This window comes from Desmodus rotundus, chromosome 8 (assembly GCF_022682495.2).
Source record: "Desmodus rotundus isolate HL8 chromosome 8, HLdesRot8A.1, whole genome shotgun sequence".
Taxonomy (NCBI): domain Eukaryota; kingdom Metazoa; phylum Chordata; class Mammalia; order Chiroptera; family Phyllostomidae; genus Desmodus; species Desmodus rotundus.
Window position 1 is genome coordinate 116,830,259 of NC_071394.1, and position 17,227 is coordinate 116,847,485.

At 41.1% G+C, this 17,227-nt stretch overlaps 1 protein-coding gene across 3 annotated transcripts in view; it reads right to left on the reverse strand.

The window, feature by feature from the left end:
• Positions 1 to 17,227, reverse strand: part of NEK10 (NIMA related kinase 10) — a 179,862-nt gene that overhangs the window by 14,642 nt on the left and 147,993 nt on the right. For 2 of the 3 annotated variants that reach the window (XM_045199917.3, XM_045199916.3), the window contains 2 exons: positions 11,195 to 11,295; positions 2,264 to 2,374 (listed from right to left, as the gene is read on the reverse strand). In XM_045199917.3, coding sequence (XP_045055852.2) covers positions 2,264 to 2,374; positions 11,195 to 11,295 — 212 coding nt within the window. Of the gene's footprint in view, positions 1 to 2,263; positions 2,375 to 11,194; positions 11,296 to 12,558; positions 12,589 to 17,227 lie in introns of all 3 variants that reach the window. The other variant, XM_024565856.4, reaches the window with a different exon arrangement.

Sequence of the window (17,227 nt, forward strand, 5' to 3'; positions counted from 1 at the left end):
AGCACTTTTTTTTAATTGCTCTCTCCAGCCTATTGGGTCCTAGGCCATCAGTAAGTAGCCACAGCGGTCCCACAGTGACCGGAGATGTCCTTAGAACCCAGACGGCAGGTGGCCAGCCTGATGGGGACCAGTACGCCCTGACGGTGTGAGCCTCTGCCAGCTCCAGAACGTCCAAGAAGGGGACCCGAGCGTTCTTCACGGGAGAATGCAATCTGCCTCTTCAGCAAGCTGAGACTCCCTGAGCACCCCCAGCACCCTGTCCGCGCCTGCTTTTTCTCCCCCAGACCAAGGCCAGAAGGAAGGTGCTCCAGTGAGAGATGCCACAACGCAGAAGGCCGAAAAGGCGGAGAGGGAGGAGGGCATTTAACAAAGGGAAATCCCTTTCCCATCAGGAGAGAAAAGAAAGACTGCGAGGAAGGGATCAAAGCTGAAAACCTAAGTGACAAAGAAGAAAGTGATTTGCTTTAAAGACAGGCACTGATGGAGCCAGGAGGGCTGCAGCCCGCTGGGCACACCAGACCCGGTGCGGCCACACTTGCATCTCAGAAGCCAGCGAGTCTGTGACAACGCGCTTTGTGTCCCCACCGGGCTGTCCCGAACATCATCCCAATAAGAGCATAAAGACCTAGCAACTTGGAATTTTTTCGTCTTTTCCTGGGAGAGTTGAGCTTCTGTCTTTTCCAAGTCTACTTACTGGTATTCATGATATGATATGGAAATACAGTAAAATAAATATCTGAGGTCCCCCCACTTCTGTTTCAATCGCCCCTTGCTTGTTTCTTGGTCTTAGTTGCCAAGAGCCCATGAGAGCCATCTCGCTCCCTCATCTCTGGGGAGGGAGGTTTACGTTGCGTCTACCCGAGGCTGTCTTTTCTCTTCCCGTCTCCTGCGTGTGTGTTTGTGCGTGTTTGTGCGCGTGTGCGTGCGGCCACCGCTGATGTAAGGGGGCAAAGCCGACTGCTCGTGTTTCTGACCAGAGCCCATCATCCTGCCTGAACAGTGAGTAAATTTGTGCTTAAGATCAGAGACATGGATGGAAAAGAAACCTTAAAAAAGGGTCATTAAGTTCATGACTGCGCCAGAGTTTAAGTATACGACGAAACTTCTAAAATTATAGGAGATCGGAGCGGGACTGAGCTTCTTCACCCAGGCGGGCCCCAGCTGCTTAGGCCGAGGGTCTTTCAGGGCCAGACGACCGGGAGCCTGTGTCCGTCCCCAAGGCCTGTATTAAAATGGCCAGTGACCAAGACAAAGGGATTTCCTGTCACCGAGTTGTGTTAAATGGAGGTAAACAATTTTCTTTCTGTCTGGTGATTGGACCTCTTTGTGATTTAGTTTCTTTACGTGTGAATAGAAATATTTACTAGCACCTGCAGTCTAGGACATGGCAGAATGTCGAAGGTGGAAAGACCCGCACAGGTAGTTCATGCCACCCCCATAGGTGATAAAAATCATGGCCTCGGGTGGTTGAATGACTTGTTCAGACCAGCAACACTAAGTGTAGGGGCTTACTGAAGAATAGTCTAATAAAAAATTGGGATAGAATTCTCTAAAAAACACTATATTCGAAGTAAAAATATATTTTTTTACTTAATATTTAATAACATTTATTCTTAGGAATAAATGTTATTCCTAAGAATATTTAATAACATTTATTCTTAGGAAACCATGCAATAATATGGAAAGAACTTTCTGTTAGTCTTCTGAGAGTGATGACTTCGACATAAAGGTGAGAAAATGAGAAGCAAAGACACATCCTTGATTTAGTGTCTTAGCAGTCTGAACGTTTGTGCCCCTCCCCCAAGTTCATATTGTGGAACCTAATCCCCAAGGTGGTGGTATTACGAGGTAGGACCTTCGGGAGGTAATTAGGTCCTGAGGATGAAACCCTTATATAAGTGCTATTATAATAAATGCCTTTATAGCAGAGACCTGAGTGAGCTCCCTTTCCTCCTCCGCCGTGCAAGGATGCCATGGGAAGTAGGCAGTCTACAACCAGGACAGGTGTCCTCACCAGACCTAACCGTGCCGGCACCCTGATTTTGCACTTCCGGACCTCCAGAACTGTGAGCAACACATTTCTGTTGTTTACAAGCTCCTCAGTTTATGGCACTTTTGTCATAGCAGCCTGAATGGCCTAACACAATAATAGTATCCCTTAACAGAGGACAGAGCTTCAAGTACAAAGCAAAGGAAGTATGAAATTTAACTTCAATGTTGTGTTTTTGTTAGCCTAAGAATTCCTGCATGTAGAATACCATACCTTTTTAATTTCGGATTTCAAGTTACAAGGGTTACTCTGCTGGCTGAAGAGGGATTTCTTGAATCTCTCTATAACCCTTCTCTTCAAATTGTGGTGCAAAGCTGGAGGAAGCTGCATAGAATGAGAAAACAACCATTAGAAGCAAATTGTTGACACTGCACAGCTGACTTCTGGGAATCATTTACTGAATGTCGGTGTAACGATATTCACTCAACAAGAACTCTTATTCACTAAAGAAGAATTTAAATCATACTCCAAATGGCATGAATGATGTTATAATTTTTCATTCTGTTATCCAGAAAAAAAAATATATTACTCTGCTCTCCTTCAAAAGGCTGCTTAATTTATCTTACTGTTCTTTCACTTCATTGGTATTATTTTTCACATAACGACTATATAATATATTAACTGCACATATATATTGACTTCTGTAAAGAACACACTTGAGAGGGAAGAATGCACTCTATCAGATATTTAGGTGCTGGGGTCACACCCACAAGCTGAAAGCCATGCCAAACACTCTAACCATGGCCTTGTCCTGCAGGGGCTGAGACTGTGGACCAGGGAGCACATATCCGCGTTAGTACACAGCGAGATGCCTGCCTGTGATGCTTCTGGATTCACAGCTGGAGATTGTAGGGACCAATTTATCAAAAAGCGGGGAATGAATTAGTACATAATAGGGCCAGGCCAGGATGAGTTAGGCTTAATAAGTAGTAGGAAGTCACTGCAGAATCTTAGAAAATATGGGGAATGGATAAAAATGGGGATTTCAAAAAACTGATTTTGTAGTGCTTTGCAGGTTGGATTTATACAAGGAAATCAAAGATCCTAAAAAAGTAATGAGGAATAAAGTGAAGCTTTGGGGATGGGTAACAGAGAAAAGAAACAGAGTCAACATGATGAGGAGTCTCAGAGTGGAAATGACATTTGGTTTAAAATACGGAGAGGTGTTAGAAGGAGAGGAAAAGGGATCAGTATGAGAGGGAAAAAAAGCTAAGTAGGAAGAAAAATGTGGTAGTAGGAACTTGAATATTCAAAGAAAGTACAATACAGTTCAGAACTCAGATCAAAGAAAGAGAAACGTAGCCAAGAAAATTATTGCTCCATCCCCTCTCCATTTCTCTATACCCTTACAGTTTTAGTGTGGTGCCATGTGACTACTTGTGGCCAATGAAAATGATGCATGTCACTCTGAGAACGAAGCCATGCAAAGCCATTGCCCTCCCCAGGGACAAAGAGCTTGAAGTCAAGATGGCAGAGCCACAAGGTGAATGACAGCCACCCACCCTGCCCAACTTCAGCTGAGTGAAAAGTAAACCTCTGTTTATCAAGACAAGAGAGTCCAGGGTGTGCCTGTTGGTGCAGTGCAACTTACCATATCCTGGCTAATACAATGGACTTCTATTATTCAAGTTTCACGAAACAGGGGAATAAGTAAAAGGTAACAGTCGAACAATGAATAGGATCTAGAGGAGGTCACTGTTCATCGGCCCAAAGACAATAGAATATAGGACCCATTATGAAGTACTGAGTGATAGATATAAAATAAAAACAATGCCATTGAAAAAAGTTTTAAAAATGCATCTATAATCCTAGTTAATCCTTTGACTGGGCGTGAGTCAAAGTGGCTTAGTTACAGAAGAAGTAAGGCTGGGGACTCTGAGGCCCTTCAGTGTGCTTTGAAAGGTTTTGTAGGTGGATAGCACCAAACTTCTGCTGATCTATTTTTATGTCAATCTTATGGCTTGCTTTTACCTTGATCCAGATGTGATTACTACTTCCTACACCCAGCAAAGAGTGATAATTAATCTTGTCCTTTAATGAAAAGGGGAAAACAAGAAATGTGAAGAACAGACACAGGGATTTCTCAGCACTAATGCTTAAATAGCTGGAAGACAGATGAGAGAGAAAACAAATATACATAATACTTGAGTGCATGAGAGATTAGCAAAAGTGGGATGGATTTAACTTAGAGTAAAATGAGACAACGAAGAGGAGAGGCATGTGCATGCTTTCCTAGCAAGGAGACCATGGGCTAGAGTGGAGAAGAGATGGGAAAAGTGCCTTGAGATACATTTTTCAATTTGACAAATTTGCCACTTCCCTAAATCTAACACCAGATGGCAGTGCTGGCCCAGGACTGTCTAGTTGCTGCCCTCCATGGTTGCAGCTGTCAAAGAGAAAGGTGGCAAGCCTTTTCTGACGTCCTTAACTGTCTGCTATGGCAAACTTCTGCAGATGTGAAGCATCAGTGGGGCCCTAGATTCCTTCAAAGGTGGCTTACCCCCATATTGGCAGCTACCAGGATCATTTTACTAATTCAGGTGCTCTTAAAATCCTTGCTATTCATTTAACTTGATAAGCCCCTAGTCAGAATAATCTTTACTGCTCCTATGGCTTGAACTAATCCTCATAAAAACTTTCTTGAGTAAGCTAACATTCCATCAACTTACAATTCATGTGCGGGCAGTATTAAGAAGATATTATATCTTATTGGAATAACAACCACTGAAGATGAGGACAGCACCCCATCTTTAATGTTTTCATGGAAGAATTTAAACCTTTACACAGTTTACCTGCAGATGACATAAGTATAAAGATATATAAAGCTATAATATTAGTTGGAATATTAGGCTAGATGCATATGTGCCAGGCACTACGACTGCTCTCATATGCTCAGCACAGCACTTCTTTCCTGCAACAGACTTAACGCAGGTACTACTACGGGGTTGGCCAAAAGGTTGGTTTGTTCTTTTCCCATAAAATGGCTCTAGTAGTGCTTAGTTTTCTTTAACTCCATTCGAAACAATTTTGTTAGATTGTATTGTGACAGCTGTCATATCAGCACGCATTTTAGAATGCTTACCAAAATTGGTGAATTTTTGTGTAGCCACTTCAATACTGAGGATGGAAGAAAACATGCAACATTTTTGGCTTATTTTGCTTTATTATTTCAAGAAAAGTAAAAATGGAACTGAAACAAACAAAAAGATTTCTGCAGTGTATGGAGAAGGTGCTATGACTGATCAAATGTGTCAAAAGTGGTTTGTGAAGTTTCATGCTGGAGTTTCTCCCTGGACAATGCTCCATGGTTGAGTAGACCAGTTGAAATTGATAGCAATCAAATCGAGACATTACTTGAGAACAACGTTCTACCGTGTGAGATACTCAAAATATCCAAATCAAGCCTTGGAAATCATTTGCACCAGCTTGGTTATATTAATCACTTTGATGTTTGGGTTCCACATAAGTTAAGCAAAAACAACCTTCTTGACCATATTTTCACATGCAATTCTTTACTTAAATGTTACAAAAACGTTCCATTCTTGAAACAAATTGTGATGGGTGATGAGCACTGGATACCCTACAATAATGTTGAATGGGAAAGATTGTGGGGCAAGCAAAATGAACCACCACCAACCACACCAAAGGCTGGTTTTCATCCAAAGAAAATGATGTTGTGTGATTGGAAGGGAGTCCTCTGTTATGAGATCCTTCTGGAAAACCAAATGATTAATTCCAATAAAACTGCTCCCAATTAGACCAACTGGAAGCAGCTGGAATTAGTCAACAGAAAATGCATAACCTTCCAACAGGATAATGTAAGACCGAATGTTTCTTTGACGACCAGCCAAAAACTGTTGCATCTCGGCTGAGAACTTCTGATTCATCCACTGTATTCACCAGACATTGCACCTTTGGATTTCAATTTACTTTGGTCTTTACAAAATTCTCTTAATAAAGAAATTTCAATTCCCTGAAAGACCGCATAAGGCACCTGGAACAGTTCTTTAACATAAAAGATAAAAAGTTTGGGGAAGATGGAATTATGAAGTTGCTTGAAAGATGGCAGGAGGTAGAGGAACAAAACGGTGAATGCATTGTTCAATAAAGTTATTGGTGAAAATGAAAAATGTATCTTTTATTTTTACTTAAAAACTAAGCAAGCATTTTAGGCAACCCAATAGTTTATAGGTGAGGAAATCGGAGCTTAAAGACATTAGGTAATGCACAAGGATCCTTTCTGCCCTGGTGAGTCCCCTAGCACAACCATGTACCGGTATCTAGAGCAAACAGCGCCACCACCTGCAGTCCTGTAGTATAGCACTTCATAAATACATCACACCTTTCTTTCCTTTATCACAATAGGCCCATAGCTGCCTGAATTTTATTGAAGAAAAATATGATTCTAGAAAATGTAATGACTCCTTAACATCACACAGCTAAAAGTTTGATTTTTGCTTGTTTTTACTAAACAATGACAAGAGAAAAAATGAAAACCAATGTGTATGGTTTAAAGTAGGTTTTCTCAAACTTGCATAATATATGGATTTTTTTTAAAGAATTGCATTCTCGAGTATCTCCAAGGATACATCGGCAGACTATCTGTAGCCCATGGGGCTCCATCCGACAGTGACTTAATATCTTTTCTATATAACACCCTATTTTGACATATTACTGCTTAAGAGAGTTCCCTAAATGCTAAAGTAAAATATTAAAGATAATCATATCAAAATAAATACACAAAGTGTAAAACTTCTCTTAGAATTTACAAACCCTGGAAAAACATCAGTTCACCTGAGAAACACAGCATTACCCGAAACTCTACCGAACCTGCCACCCTTGCCCTTAGGGCCCAGGAGTCCCAGATGAGTGAGCGGTAGGGGTGGTTCTCTTCCCTCCCTCACCACTGCTGAAAAAACAGCAGATCTTGCTGACGGCAAGTAGCATAGCTTTGGCCTGAGGGCAGCACAGAGCTCCTCCCAATCACGTGCGCTGGTGTTGGTGTGGGCAGTGCAAAATGCAAAGCAGCTCCAACCCAACTCTTTGTCTGTTCTCTGGGCGACAGATGTTTAATTTCTGAAAGTAGCTCTATGCTAATTTTCAAAGCATTTCTTTAACAAAACAATCGAATCCTAATACAGAGTTAAATCCAAAGCTGAAGTTGGCTAAGCAGATCTTACCTAAGCAATAACATAAAGACTCATACTGAAAGGTGACATATGTATTTTGGTCACCTGATACACCCAAAGATTGATTTTCTGGCTCCAGCATGGAAATGAACCACTGATTTCATTCTCAGATTATGGGTCTTAAGATTACCATCTCAGTTTTGATGAGAATAGATGTCAAATCAGTGAAGGCAGGGTAAGGATTTTAACATCCTGCCTTTTAAAATAGTTGCTTTTAGATGATTTCCTAGATCTGTCTCCATGGAAACTGGATATAAAAGGCCACCACCAGCCAAAAGTAAGCAGTTTCCCCTGTAAGGTCATCTGTTGGTTGTCGGGAGGGATCTGGCCCTGCGTTTGGGTGGCCTCCACAGCAGAAGTCTGAGAGGTTGATTAGTAAAGAAATACGTGAACAAGAAAGGAGGGGTTTTTTTGTTGATTTGTTTGTTTTGTCAATTCAGTTTTAGTTTTTGTAGTTTTCCTTTGCAATTAGCAGAGAGAGAAAATGATCTTGGTCTTCAGCCTATAGCAAAGACACTAGTATAATGTTTAGGCTTGTATTTATTTCCTTGTGTGACAGGCATTGACTTGGGTTAGCACTGTGATTTAAAGTTCCCCAAAGAGGAATCATTCCTTACTATGTGCAATGTCACAAACTTTGAAGTATTCTGGAAATACATTTAAAAACTACAATGGTTATACTTGAACTTACAGCAAGGAATGCCATCTTGCCAAAAAAATATGAAATCATTTGTTATGTTGTCAGTGTAAGAGCATAATAGCAAGATATTCATAACAGTTTCATTCTTGCTTTAAAACAGGTTGAAATCTAATGAAGAAATCGAATACACCCATTAAAGTTTATTATATATAAATTAGCAGCACAGGCATTTGAACACTACATTTAAATTTCAGAGGATTTTTTTCCTCAATTCACTAGTTAATCATTGAGGTAACCAATAAGCTATTTAAAGCAATTCCCATAGCACTAAAGTGAAGAATGCTTTCCCCATATATCAATATTTAAATGGGAATGCATTTTAAAGAGATCTTTACTCGATAGAGATATGGCACATTACATCTGATTTATTGACTTTCTCCCCCACCCGCGTATTTCCTTACGCCCCTCCATCCTCCTTCATTTCACCAGGTAGACAAGTCGGTGGGACTGCCTAAGAGAAGGGTTGACAGCAGAAAATGGAGAAAGGTCATCAATTTTAGACTCTTGAGTCTCAAAAGACTAGCCTTTGGAGTGACTAACCAGAATACTAGGTGGGAGAAAAAAGGTGACAGATAAGACACAGGCTGCTCCCAAGGCCAGAGGCAGAAGTCAAAAGGAAGCAGGATTACAGGAACTACTATAAAGGACACATGGACAAAACCAAGGGGGAAGGTGGAGGTGGGGGAGGGAGGGGTGTTCAGCTGGGGTGGGGTGGAGGGATGGGGAGAAAAGGCACACAACTGTAATTGAATAACAATAAAAATTAAAATTAAAAAAAAGGAAGCAGTGAGAACTCACAGACGTAGCTCCCAGAGAAAGGCCTCCCTTGTCTACCCTTTGTCCGCAAGGTTAGTAAGGGTGCCAGTTGTCAACTTATCGCCTCTTAGCTCCAAATACACCCTTCATTGCCTTGCTGTGATACTGGGACATTTCTACCCTGCCAGCAGGCAGGATGTTCAGCTGTAGAGGGTGCTGAAGGGACACTGGGGGAGGAGGGAGCTTGTCCCTGGTCCCAGTGATGCTCCTGCCTTGCCCCAGGCCTTCAGCACCAAGCAGTCAGCAGCAATTATGCCCCCTAGTGGTGCCCACCCCCAACCCAATTCAATCCTGCAGGCAGCTTCCCAGACAGTTGTATGGGGCAAAACCTACCTGTGGGCAACCTCCCTGGTCCTATAGTGGGTACTTCCCATCACACCAACCTCATGTGCTGACTTCCAGCAAGCTCCACTGTACAACACCACACCATAGGTGGCTTGTCCCAATCCCCCAGAGGGAGGGTTCCCTGCCAGTTTCTCTAGAACAGCACTTTCCTGGACTTTCCTGGATTTTCCAGCACTATTCTGACCTTTCCACTGAGGTCCAAACTCCAGCCCAGCGTGGGAGTGTCCTCTTCTATTATTTCCCTTTCTTGGGTGCTCTGCCTCAGTACTTTAAGTAGTGACTTCACTACCTGCTCTTTTTTTTATTTTCTAGATTTCTCTTCCCCTACTTAGTAGATAATGCTCTGTTATAGTCAATGGTTCTTGAACGATTCTTCACATTAAACCTTCCCTGCTGAAGTTACTGTGTGGTTTCTGTCTCCTGACTGGACTCTCACAGATACAGATTTGGTTCCACAAATGTCCTGGGAGAAGGACCCACAGGTGGGATTTGGGGAGTGAATTGATTGTGCCCTTGGAACTGAGCCCGGTGCTAAGTTTTTGACAACAGGACATAGGACGTCACCGCATGGTTATCACCTTCAGGAAGAGCCAACTAATGCCAGTGCCCTGGATGCCCAAATGGCTGCCACACCTGCACGTTAGGCAGCAGGAAGCCTACAAGGGCGAGGTTGTGGGTATTTTCGATCCACAGCTGGGAATCTAAGGATTTTGGTGTCTGCCAGAACCCAGAAACCAATCCCCCATGAATATTAAGGGACTGTAGGGGTTTTTTTTTGGGGGGGGGGGGGGAGGAGGTCAAAGGTTTAATATAAATTTTCAACTACATGGGGAGTCAGTGCTCTTAACCCCTGCATTGCTCAAGGGCCAACTGTATTCCTTAGTCTATGTAACAGGAAAAAACTCTAGGTGTGGTAGAGAAGAATATGAGTTGAGTTGTTATTGCCCCAGGGGAACAGCAACTGCTATAAGGGACACATTATAAATTTATCCCCACTCCTTCCCTAAAGGGACCTGAGGCCATTTCCTGCAGTGGCTGTTCACTGGTGGGGAGGAAATACACAGGCTTTCAGGGGACACTGGACCCTGGTGGTAAAGTGACATTCATTCCCATGGTTTCATAATGCCACTGTGGTACACCAAGCAGAATGGTTTTCCATTTACTTTGCTTTTTTGTGGGAGGGAGCAGATTAGCCCAAGTCTGACTTACAGTGGGCCCATGTGGTCCCCTGACCTGGTGGTATTTGTCTCTGGTACCTGAACATAGAATTGAAATTATCATAATTGGCAGCTGACAGAATATCCACACTGGTTCTCTGAGTCTTTGGCTGAGGGTATGTTTCCATTTTGCTCACTGATAGGTCTCAAATACCTAGAAGAGTGACTGGCACATAGTAGGCACCTTGACATAATTCCATGTCAAATAAATAAATGAATGAGTGAACTGCATAAGATGTACAATCTTAAACTTCAAAATAACAGCTACTTTCTTGTCCAAACATCTTCACTTCTGTACCTACAAAATTTTCTTTTCCTATTCACAGTACATACCTTTGGTAAATGAGTAATCAAGTCAGACAAATTTCTGTAAATAAGTAATAGCGTTTTTAAACAGTGTTGCTTCCCCAGTGCCTTAGAGACACTGAGCTGTAGAAATGGGAAGTTTTAAGAACCCTGCATTTTGTGTGCTTTTAGTTTTCACTTCTCTGGGAGGTCCTGGTTTTACACAAGCATCCTCAGGATTTGTGGGTGGGCACCACTTTCTTCTTTCCTTCCTGTAGTAAAGCTGTTTCAAAAGCCCATCTGTCTCCCCACTTTCATCCCCACGCTCAAGGCCCACTCAAATTGAACTGGTGTTGGTTGTGCACTAACACTGGAAGAGCAGGTTTTAGGTCATAGGGAAAATCTTACACATTTGCCTTTTTTTTTTACCCTACTATCTCCCTGCTAAGCCATAGTGTCCCCAAAATATTTGTGGCTGGGGAGGACTTGAGCAAGTATTCACTGTCATTGAAAGTTCCACAAAGTCCTTAAGCAATATGAGCAGCAAATTTATATTTAAGAATAAAAGGAAATAAAAAGCTAAAACACTGACCTGTGTGATATAGATGATTTTGTGCAGCTGTATTAAGATCTGCTGAATAGGATCACTGATTTGACGTACTTTCCTCTGGGATACAGCAATCCCTGCAGACGCTGTGGATGATAAATTTTTCATTTAGTCAAGACCCTGGTTTTTTCTCTTAAAAGTGATTAGTTGAAAATGGAGTAAAATTCTGAAAAAAATTAAGCAAAGATCCTAATTCTACCAATGAGACAACATACAGAGACCTAGTAACACTTCAGTATTTTATAATATAGGATGCACAATTCCTTCCTTTTACTTCTCAGACTTCTTAACATAATGATGTTAACTCTTAGAACAGGAAAGATCAGTTCTTTCTTGGAACTTTTGCCTGCAATTACATAAGGCTACCACCAGGGGTCAGTGGTGCTTTGGATACTGTAGACATTGAAAAGCTGGGCTGTAGATATAGGCAGTTAAGAAAATATCATGCTTTTAAGGTTTAAATTCATTTAACATATTTAAAACTACTTTTATTAAAACTACAGAATGAAAATAGTAAATAGACAATCTTACAGAGGATTTCCACTTCCATTTATTCCCCAAAACAAAAAAATTCTAAGTAACAAAAGTTACTTCGAATTAAGTAATTTTAAATACTTATTACAAATTACTATTTTCACCTGGATTTCTGTCTAGGTCTCAATAGGACACATATAATTTATCCCAAATTCTCATCATAGAGTCACACCACAGTTTTACACTAGGGTGGTGTCAAAAATTATTTTCTTTATGGGTATCTTTATTGAGTTAATTAAGAAATTCACACAAGAAATAATCCAGCTCCAGTTCATCTGCATTTGATATCTTGTTTGAATGTTTAAAATGTAAAGGATCTATCTTCCATAGGCACTGTGACTAACTCCTTTATACATCGATTCAATTACTTGACCATCAAGATGAGGTTTAATAAATAATTCTTAGGGTAAATACGTGAAGGTAAATCAGAAAGAATTGAGATAGCTCTAAAACAGAAAACAGGAAGCTGGGGTTATAGCCTGCAGAAATGGCCATGTGTACATATGTCATATGTTCTGGAGTGGTGGTTTCTTGCAGAAAGAATTCTTCAAACATTAACCATTTGTCCATCTAGACCCACACCCAAAGCCAGAGACTGTGTAATGTGACCAAGTTCAAGTTGCAACAGGAACATTAACTTTGCATTTTCAGAAACTAAACAGCTTAGTTTTTTATTGTTTTTATGTTGACTACTTTATGTTTTTGACATGTGAACTTAACATTTATAGGGAACAAGCTAAAATCTCACAGCCTGGCAGAGCGCTCTCAGATTTGGGATGACATTTGAGTGGGATGTCACATGGGTTTGACTCTACCTTGCCACAAGAAAGTGCTCATCTGTGGCCCTAGACACAAAAACAGAGATAGTTAGCTAGAATGCCTGTCTTCTGAAATAGCCAATTATTCAAAGTCACTTAAAATTGTTTATCTTAAGACCCTTTGACCACTCTCTGAATTCCGGTAAATTCTTGATTTAGGAAAACAGTCTTTTGATTGCTTACTCTCTAAAAAAAAGAAAAAAAGAAAAAATGTTTACTTACACATGCTCCGTGTAAAACAAGCAAACAAACTCAGTAACAACTGAAGTATTACAGGAGACGCTGGAGGAGCCCTGGCACACCACGTATCGGCCCCTCCCCAGAAGGAACCTCTGACATCAGCTTGGCAGGTTGTCTCCCAGTCGCTTTTCTATCCATTCACATACCTACATGTGTAACCTCACAACAGTATTTTTCAAACTGTAGTTGAGTCCTGAAGTCAGTTTAATGGGTCATGACCAGTAATTTTGAAAAATGGGATAGAAGGAAGTGGAACATGGTAGAAAAATTTCAGAGTGCACTGCATGTAGTAAGAGCCCACTCATTTGAGATATAAAATGTGCTTCGTATTGAGGGTCACTTCCAAAAGAGTTTGAAAGCTACTATCGTAGAGAATCCATAGCATTCCCTCATGCATTCTTTCTCTCTTCTTAAATATATGGTGACAAGTCACAAGACTTTTATAATTTCTTTTTCTCACTCAGTCCAGCATGGAGATTCCTTTTTTGCCAACACAGAGTTCTAGCTCATTCTTCATAATGACTTTCTGCATGCATCATGGTTTACTCAGCCACTTGCATCTCAGTGGTTGCTTTCAACGTCTCATGGTTATGAAGGATGCTGCACTGGGTGTATATGTGCATGCCTCATTGTGCATAAGGGCAAGAGGTCTTTTAGATAGGTAAGGAGAAATTAAATACTCGCTGGGCCCTCAGATATACAAAGTTCTTATTTTAATGAATACATTTTAAAGTGATCGAGTCAATTTCACACTTTGACCAGAAGGGAATCCATTTTTCTACACCTTGATCACCACTATATATTATCAAACTCTTCAATTCTGCTATCTGATTTTCTGTTTATCTGAAGGCAGATGAGGTTATTGCACTTCTTTGATGAATTTCTTGTTTGTGCCCTTTTTTTTTTTCCTTATTGGTTTGTAAGTGCTCTTTACATAGCCTGAATACTAATTCCTTTACTGTATTTCATATGTTAAAAGCATATTGACCTAATCCATTACTTCTTCTCAATTTAAAGGATACCCCCCCACCCCATCACCTAGATTAAAGGTAAATTTTAGTCTCTGGTATAGAACAATCTCTCAGATACCTGCTGCTGCTGTGTCAAGGAAAAACAGGACACCATGACCAGTTCAGCCTTCCTGGTGAGCTCTGGACAATTCACTAAGAGGTGAGTAATCATGTGAGTTAGGATTGGAGAGAAAAAGAAAATTCGAGACTGGGAAAAATGGGAGGGAGTCTAGCTATAATATTTGCAAAACTTCTTGATTTCCTGAATGAGGTCAGCGAATTCTGGTCATGAGAACTATTATTCCTCCTTTTCTAAAGATCAAATCTTCCAAACTTCTTATATTCCCTCACCCCCAAATATATATTTATTTGGCCCTTAATAATTTTAGCAAAACAAAAAAAGATAAAAATCCAAATAGACATTGTTTTGATCTTTTCTTCCTCATTTAAGTAGTAATAACTGGCAAGTTCATGGCAAATGTTAGCCATATCATTGTGAGTTTTAAGGCATTCTCTCTCAATAAATCTTTCAGATTAGCACAGTGAAAACACTACACATCCTAACTACTCACACACACAAAAATGCAACACATATATTTACCTTGACAATTTGTCCTAAGAATAATTTTCTTAAAATAATTTTCCCTTAAAAAGACATCACAGGTTGGGATTATATTTCAATGTCCATCAGAGGACACCCAAGACTCAGATCTATGTTGTTTTTAATACGACAGATACACAATATTTGGTCTTATTAAAATGTACATAAAATCAAAGTTTAAAGTTAGAATACTTTGTATTCCTTTAATAGTTTTAAATGAATTTAAATAGTGTTTTAAAACTTAGAAGGAAACTACAAAATTCCCTATAGGAGGCAGTTTTTGGTGACCCCCTGTGGGAGCAGGAGCCAATGAGGCTGCGGAAACCTGGGCTTGCGTCACTGAATGACACCCCATGGAAAGGGAGAGGGAGGTGAGAGAGATGAAGACTGGGGAGCTGGGACATCGGATCTCCCCCAACATAGACCAGCAGGGAGTTCTGCAACTGGGGGGCAAGTGCTGGGAGGGGCCCAGTCTCCCCTCAGCCACTCCTGGCAGAATTTCCCACAGGATGGCAGGAAGCTGCATCAAACCCTCAGCTTCTTTCACCCCAAGGACCAGGCTCCTGTCACCCCCTTTCATTTGAACCTTCAGATAGGAGCTGTTTCGAGGCCAAAGAAGCAAGACGGCTTTGAATTCTGACTTAGTTACCTTTATGTAATGCATCTCATCCTCTTCAGGCTTAATTTCTGTGTGTGTGTGTGTGTGTGTGTGTGTGTGATTAGGGAGGGTTTCCCCAATACTAAACTTGCTATCTCTTTAGTTATTTCTTCAAAATATAAAATACAACCTCAAGATTTTTAAAGTTCCTAGAAATGACTACATAATAGACATGGCAAGATGCCGTGTAGAGAATTTACTATTGTGTTGCTCCCCACACTCACTTCTGACCTCGTGAACTCCCAAGCAAGCAGAGTGCGAGGCTAGCTTTCCCCCAAGACGAGGGGGAACGAGAAGAACCAAGCAATAGAGCAAATACATTCCTGGGTTTCAAAAAGCAATAGTCTGTCTAAGAAGCAGAGAGATTCAAAACAATAATTGCTGAATAAACTCACTTTCCCACCCCTCCTGGATAACATAAAGATTCTCTGAAGAGGGAGGATAAAGGGAAAAGGGGAAGAAGAGAGAGTCGCAGAAGAGACTTAAATTCCAGTTCACTTTGGGCAAAGTCGGGTGGGAACATGAAGTAGTAAAGAGTGTGTGATGGAATTATCTTTAAATTTGGGGATTCAAGAGTGGTACAACTGGGTGCCGATTCCCATGGGGAACTCTGAGAGGCCCCAAGTCATGCAGAGCTTACCTGCACCACACGGCAATGGCACAGAGTCAGGTGGGTGGCAGAGGTTCCTTCCTGGCGCTCCACCAGGATCTCAGGTCTCTGGGCCCAGGAAGGTCAGGAGCAACAGACTCACCTTCCCAGTTCCCTGAGAAGGGAAGCTGACAGAATGACAGGGCCTGCCCTATAGAGGCCTTGCCTTCATTCCAGGCAGGGATCCCAGCCATGGCACCGGGGGCGGGGGTTGGGGGTGGGGAGGCAGGTTGTGGACAGGGGCGGAACATGCCCAGGAACTGGAAGTCAGGTGGGGCTCTGTCACTTCCCTGGATGCCAGTATGGAAGGGTAACCACACTCAATAACCAGATAAGATGCCAGCATAGGTGGTCTCAAAGCCCCAGGACCATAATGACAATGAAATCCTCGGAACAAAAATATCACCCACTCAGGGAAGAGAGAGAGAGAAGGGCAATCCTCAGTTTGTCTGACTTTAAGCCTGATGTGATAAAGAAATCACCAACACATTGACTTGACCTTCAGGCTAGTTGATTATGCTTTCTGATTTGTGGAAGGGGGCTCAATATCAAAATTAAGTAATTATTGGGAAAACTGGGAGTTAAATTTTTGTTCCTGAACTGGTGGCCTAAAAATAGCATCCGCATTTGGTCTAGCCCATACAGCCTGACTTTCTCCACCCAGTGGTTTCTTATGCAATGTTACAATGACTAATCAAGTCAGGCTGACTCACTTTATTCCTCCTAAAGGGGACTATTTTTTTCTCTAAAAGTCAACTCGATTGTTGAAGCCCAGGGTTCTCAGGAATAAAATACTGCAGTATGAAAACCACACTATGTTCAGCACAATGAATGCAAAGGCTAATTAATCAAACTAAAAGGAACCGAAAGAAAAGATGCCCCCACCGCCATTCAATTACCTGAATAAGAGAAATTTATCCCAATCATGGAAAACTAGGCAAAATGATCATTGTTTAATTATCTGACACCATGCTAGAGCATTTTCTAATATTTATTTTCTAATCTAATACTCTTGGGTAATGTCCCAGTGTATTTAACTAACAATCCACAGCAGTAAAGGGACAGGCAGTTTACAGCCTATAGTGTTAGCAATGAAAGCTGCAGAAACTGACATACTGGTATGACTTCATAGGCTGATGAAGAAGTAAATCACAAAAATATGGTTTTATTGCCCTGTAGAAGTTTCACCAGTCTTATGCTTAATTTAACAATGTTATTTCAGCTTTCCTTCTTGACTAACTATATAAATCCCTGTTCTTTAAATGCTTTTGGAACCAGCTCTTTTATCCTCCATCTGGTTCCATCATTAATGGATTAAATAAAACTAGAACACTTGCTAAAGAATAACTTTAAGAGTTGTGCTTTTGCAAAGACAAAAATCACATGATCATATCAATAGATGCGGAAAAAGCATTTGATAAGGTACAGCACCCATTTATGATCAAAACACTCAGCAAAGTGGGAATAGAGGGAGCATTCCTCAATATAATGAAGGCCATATATGAGAG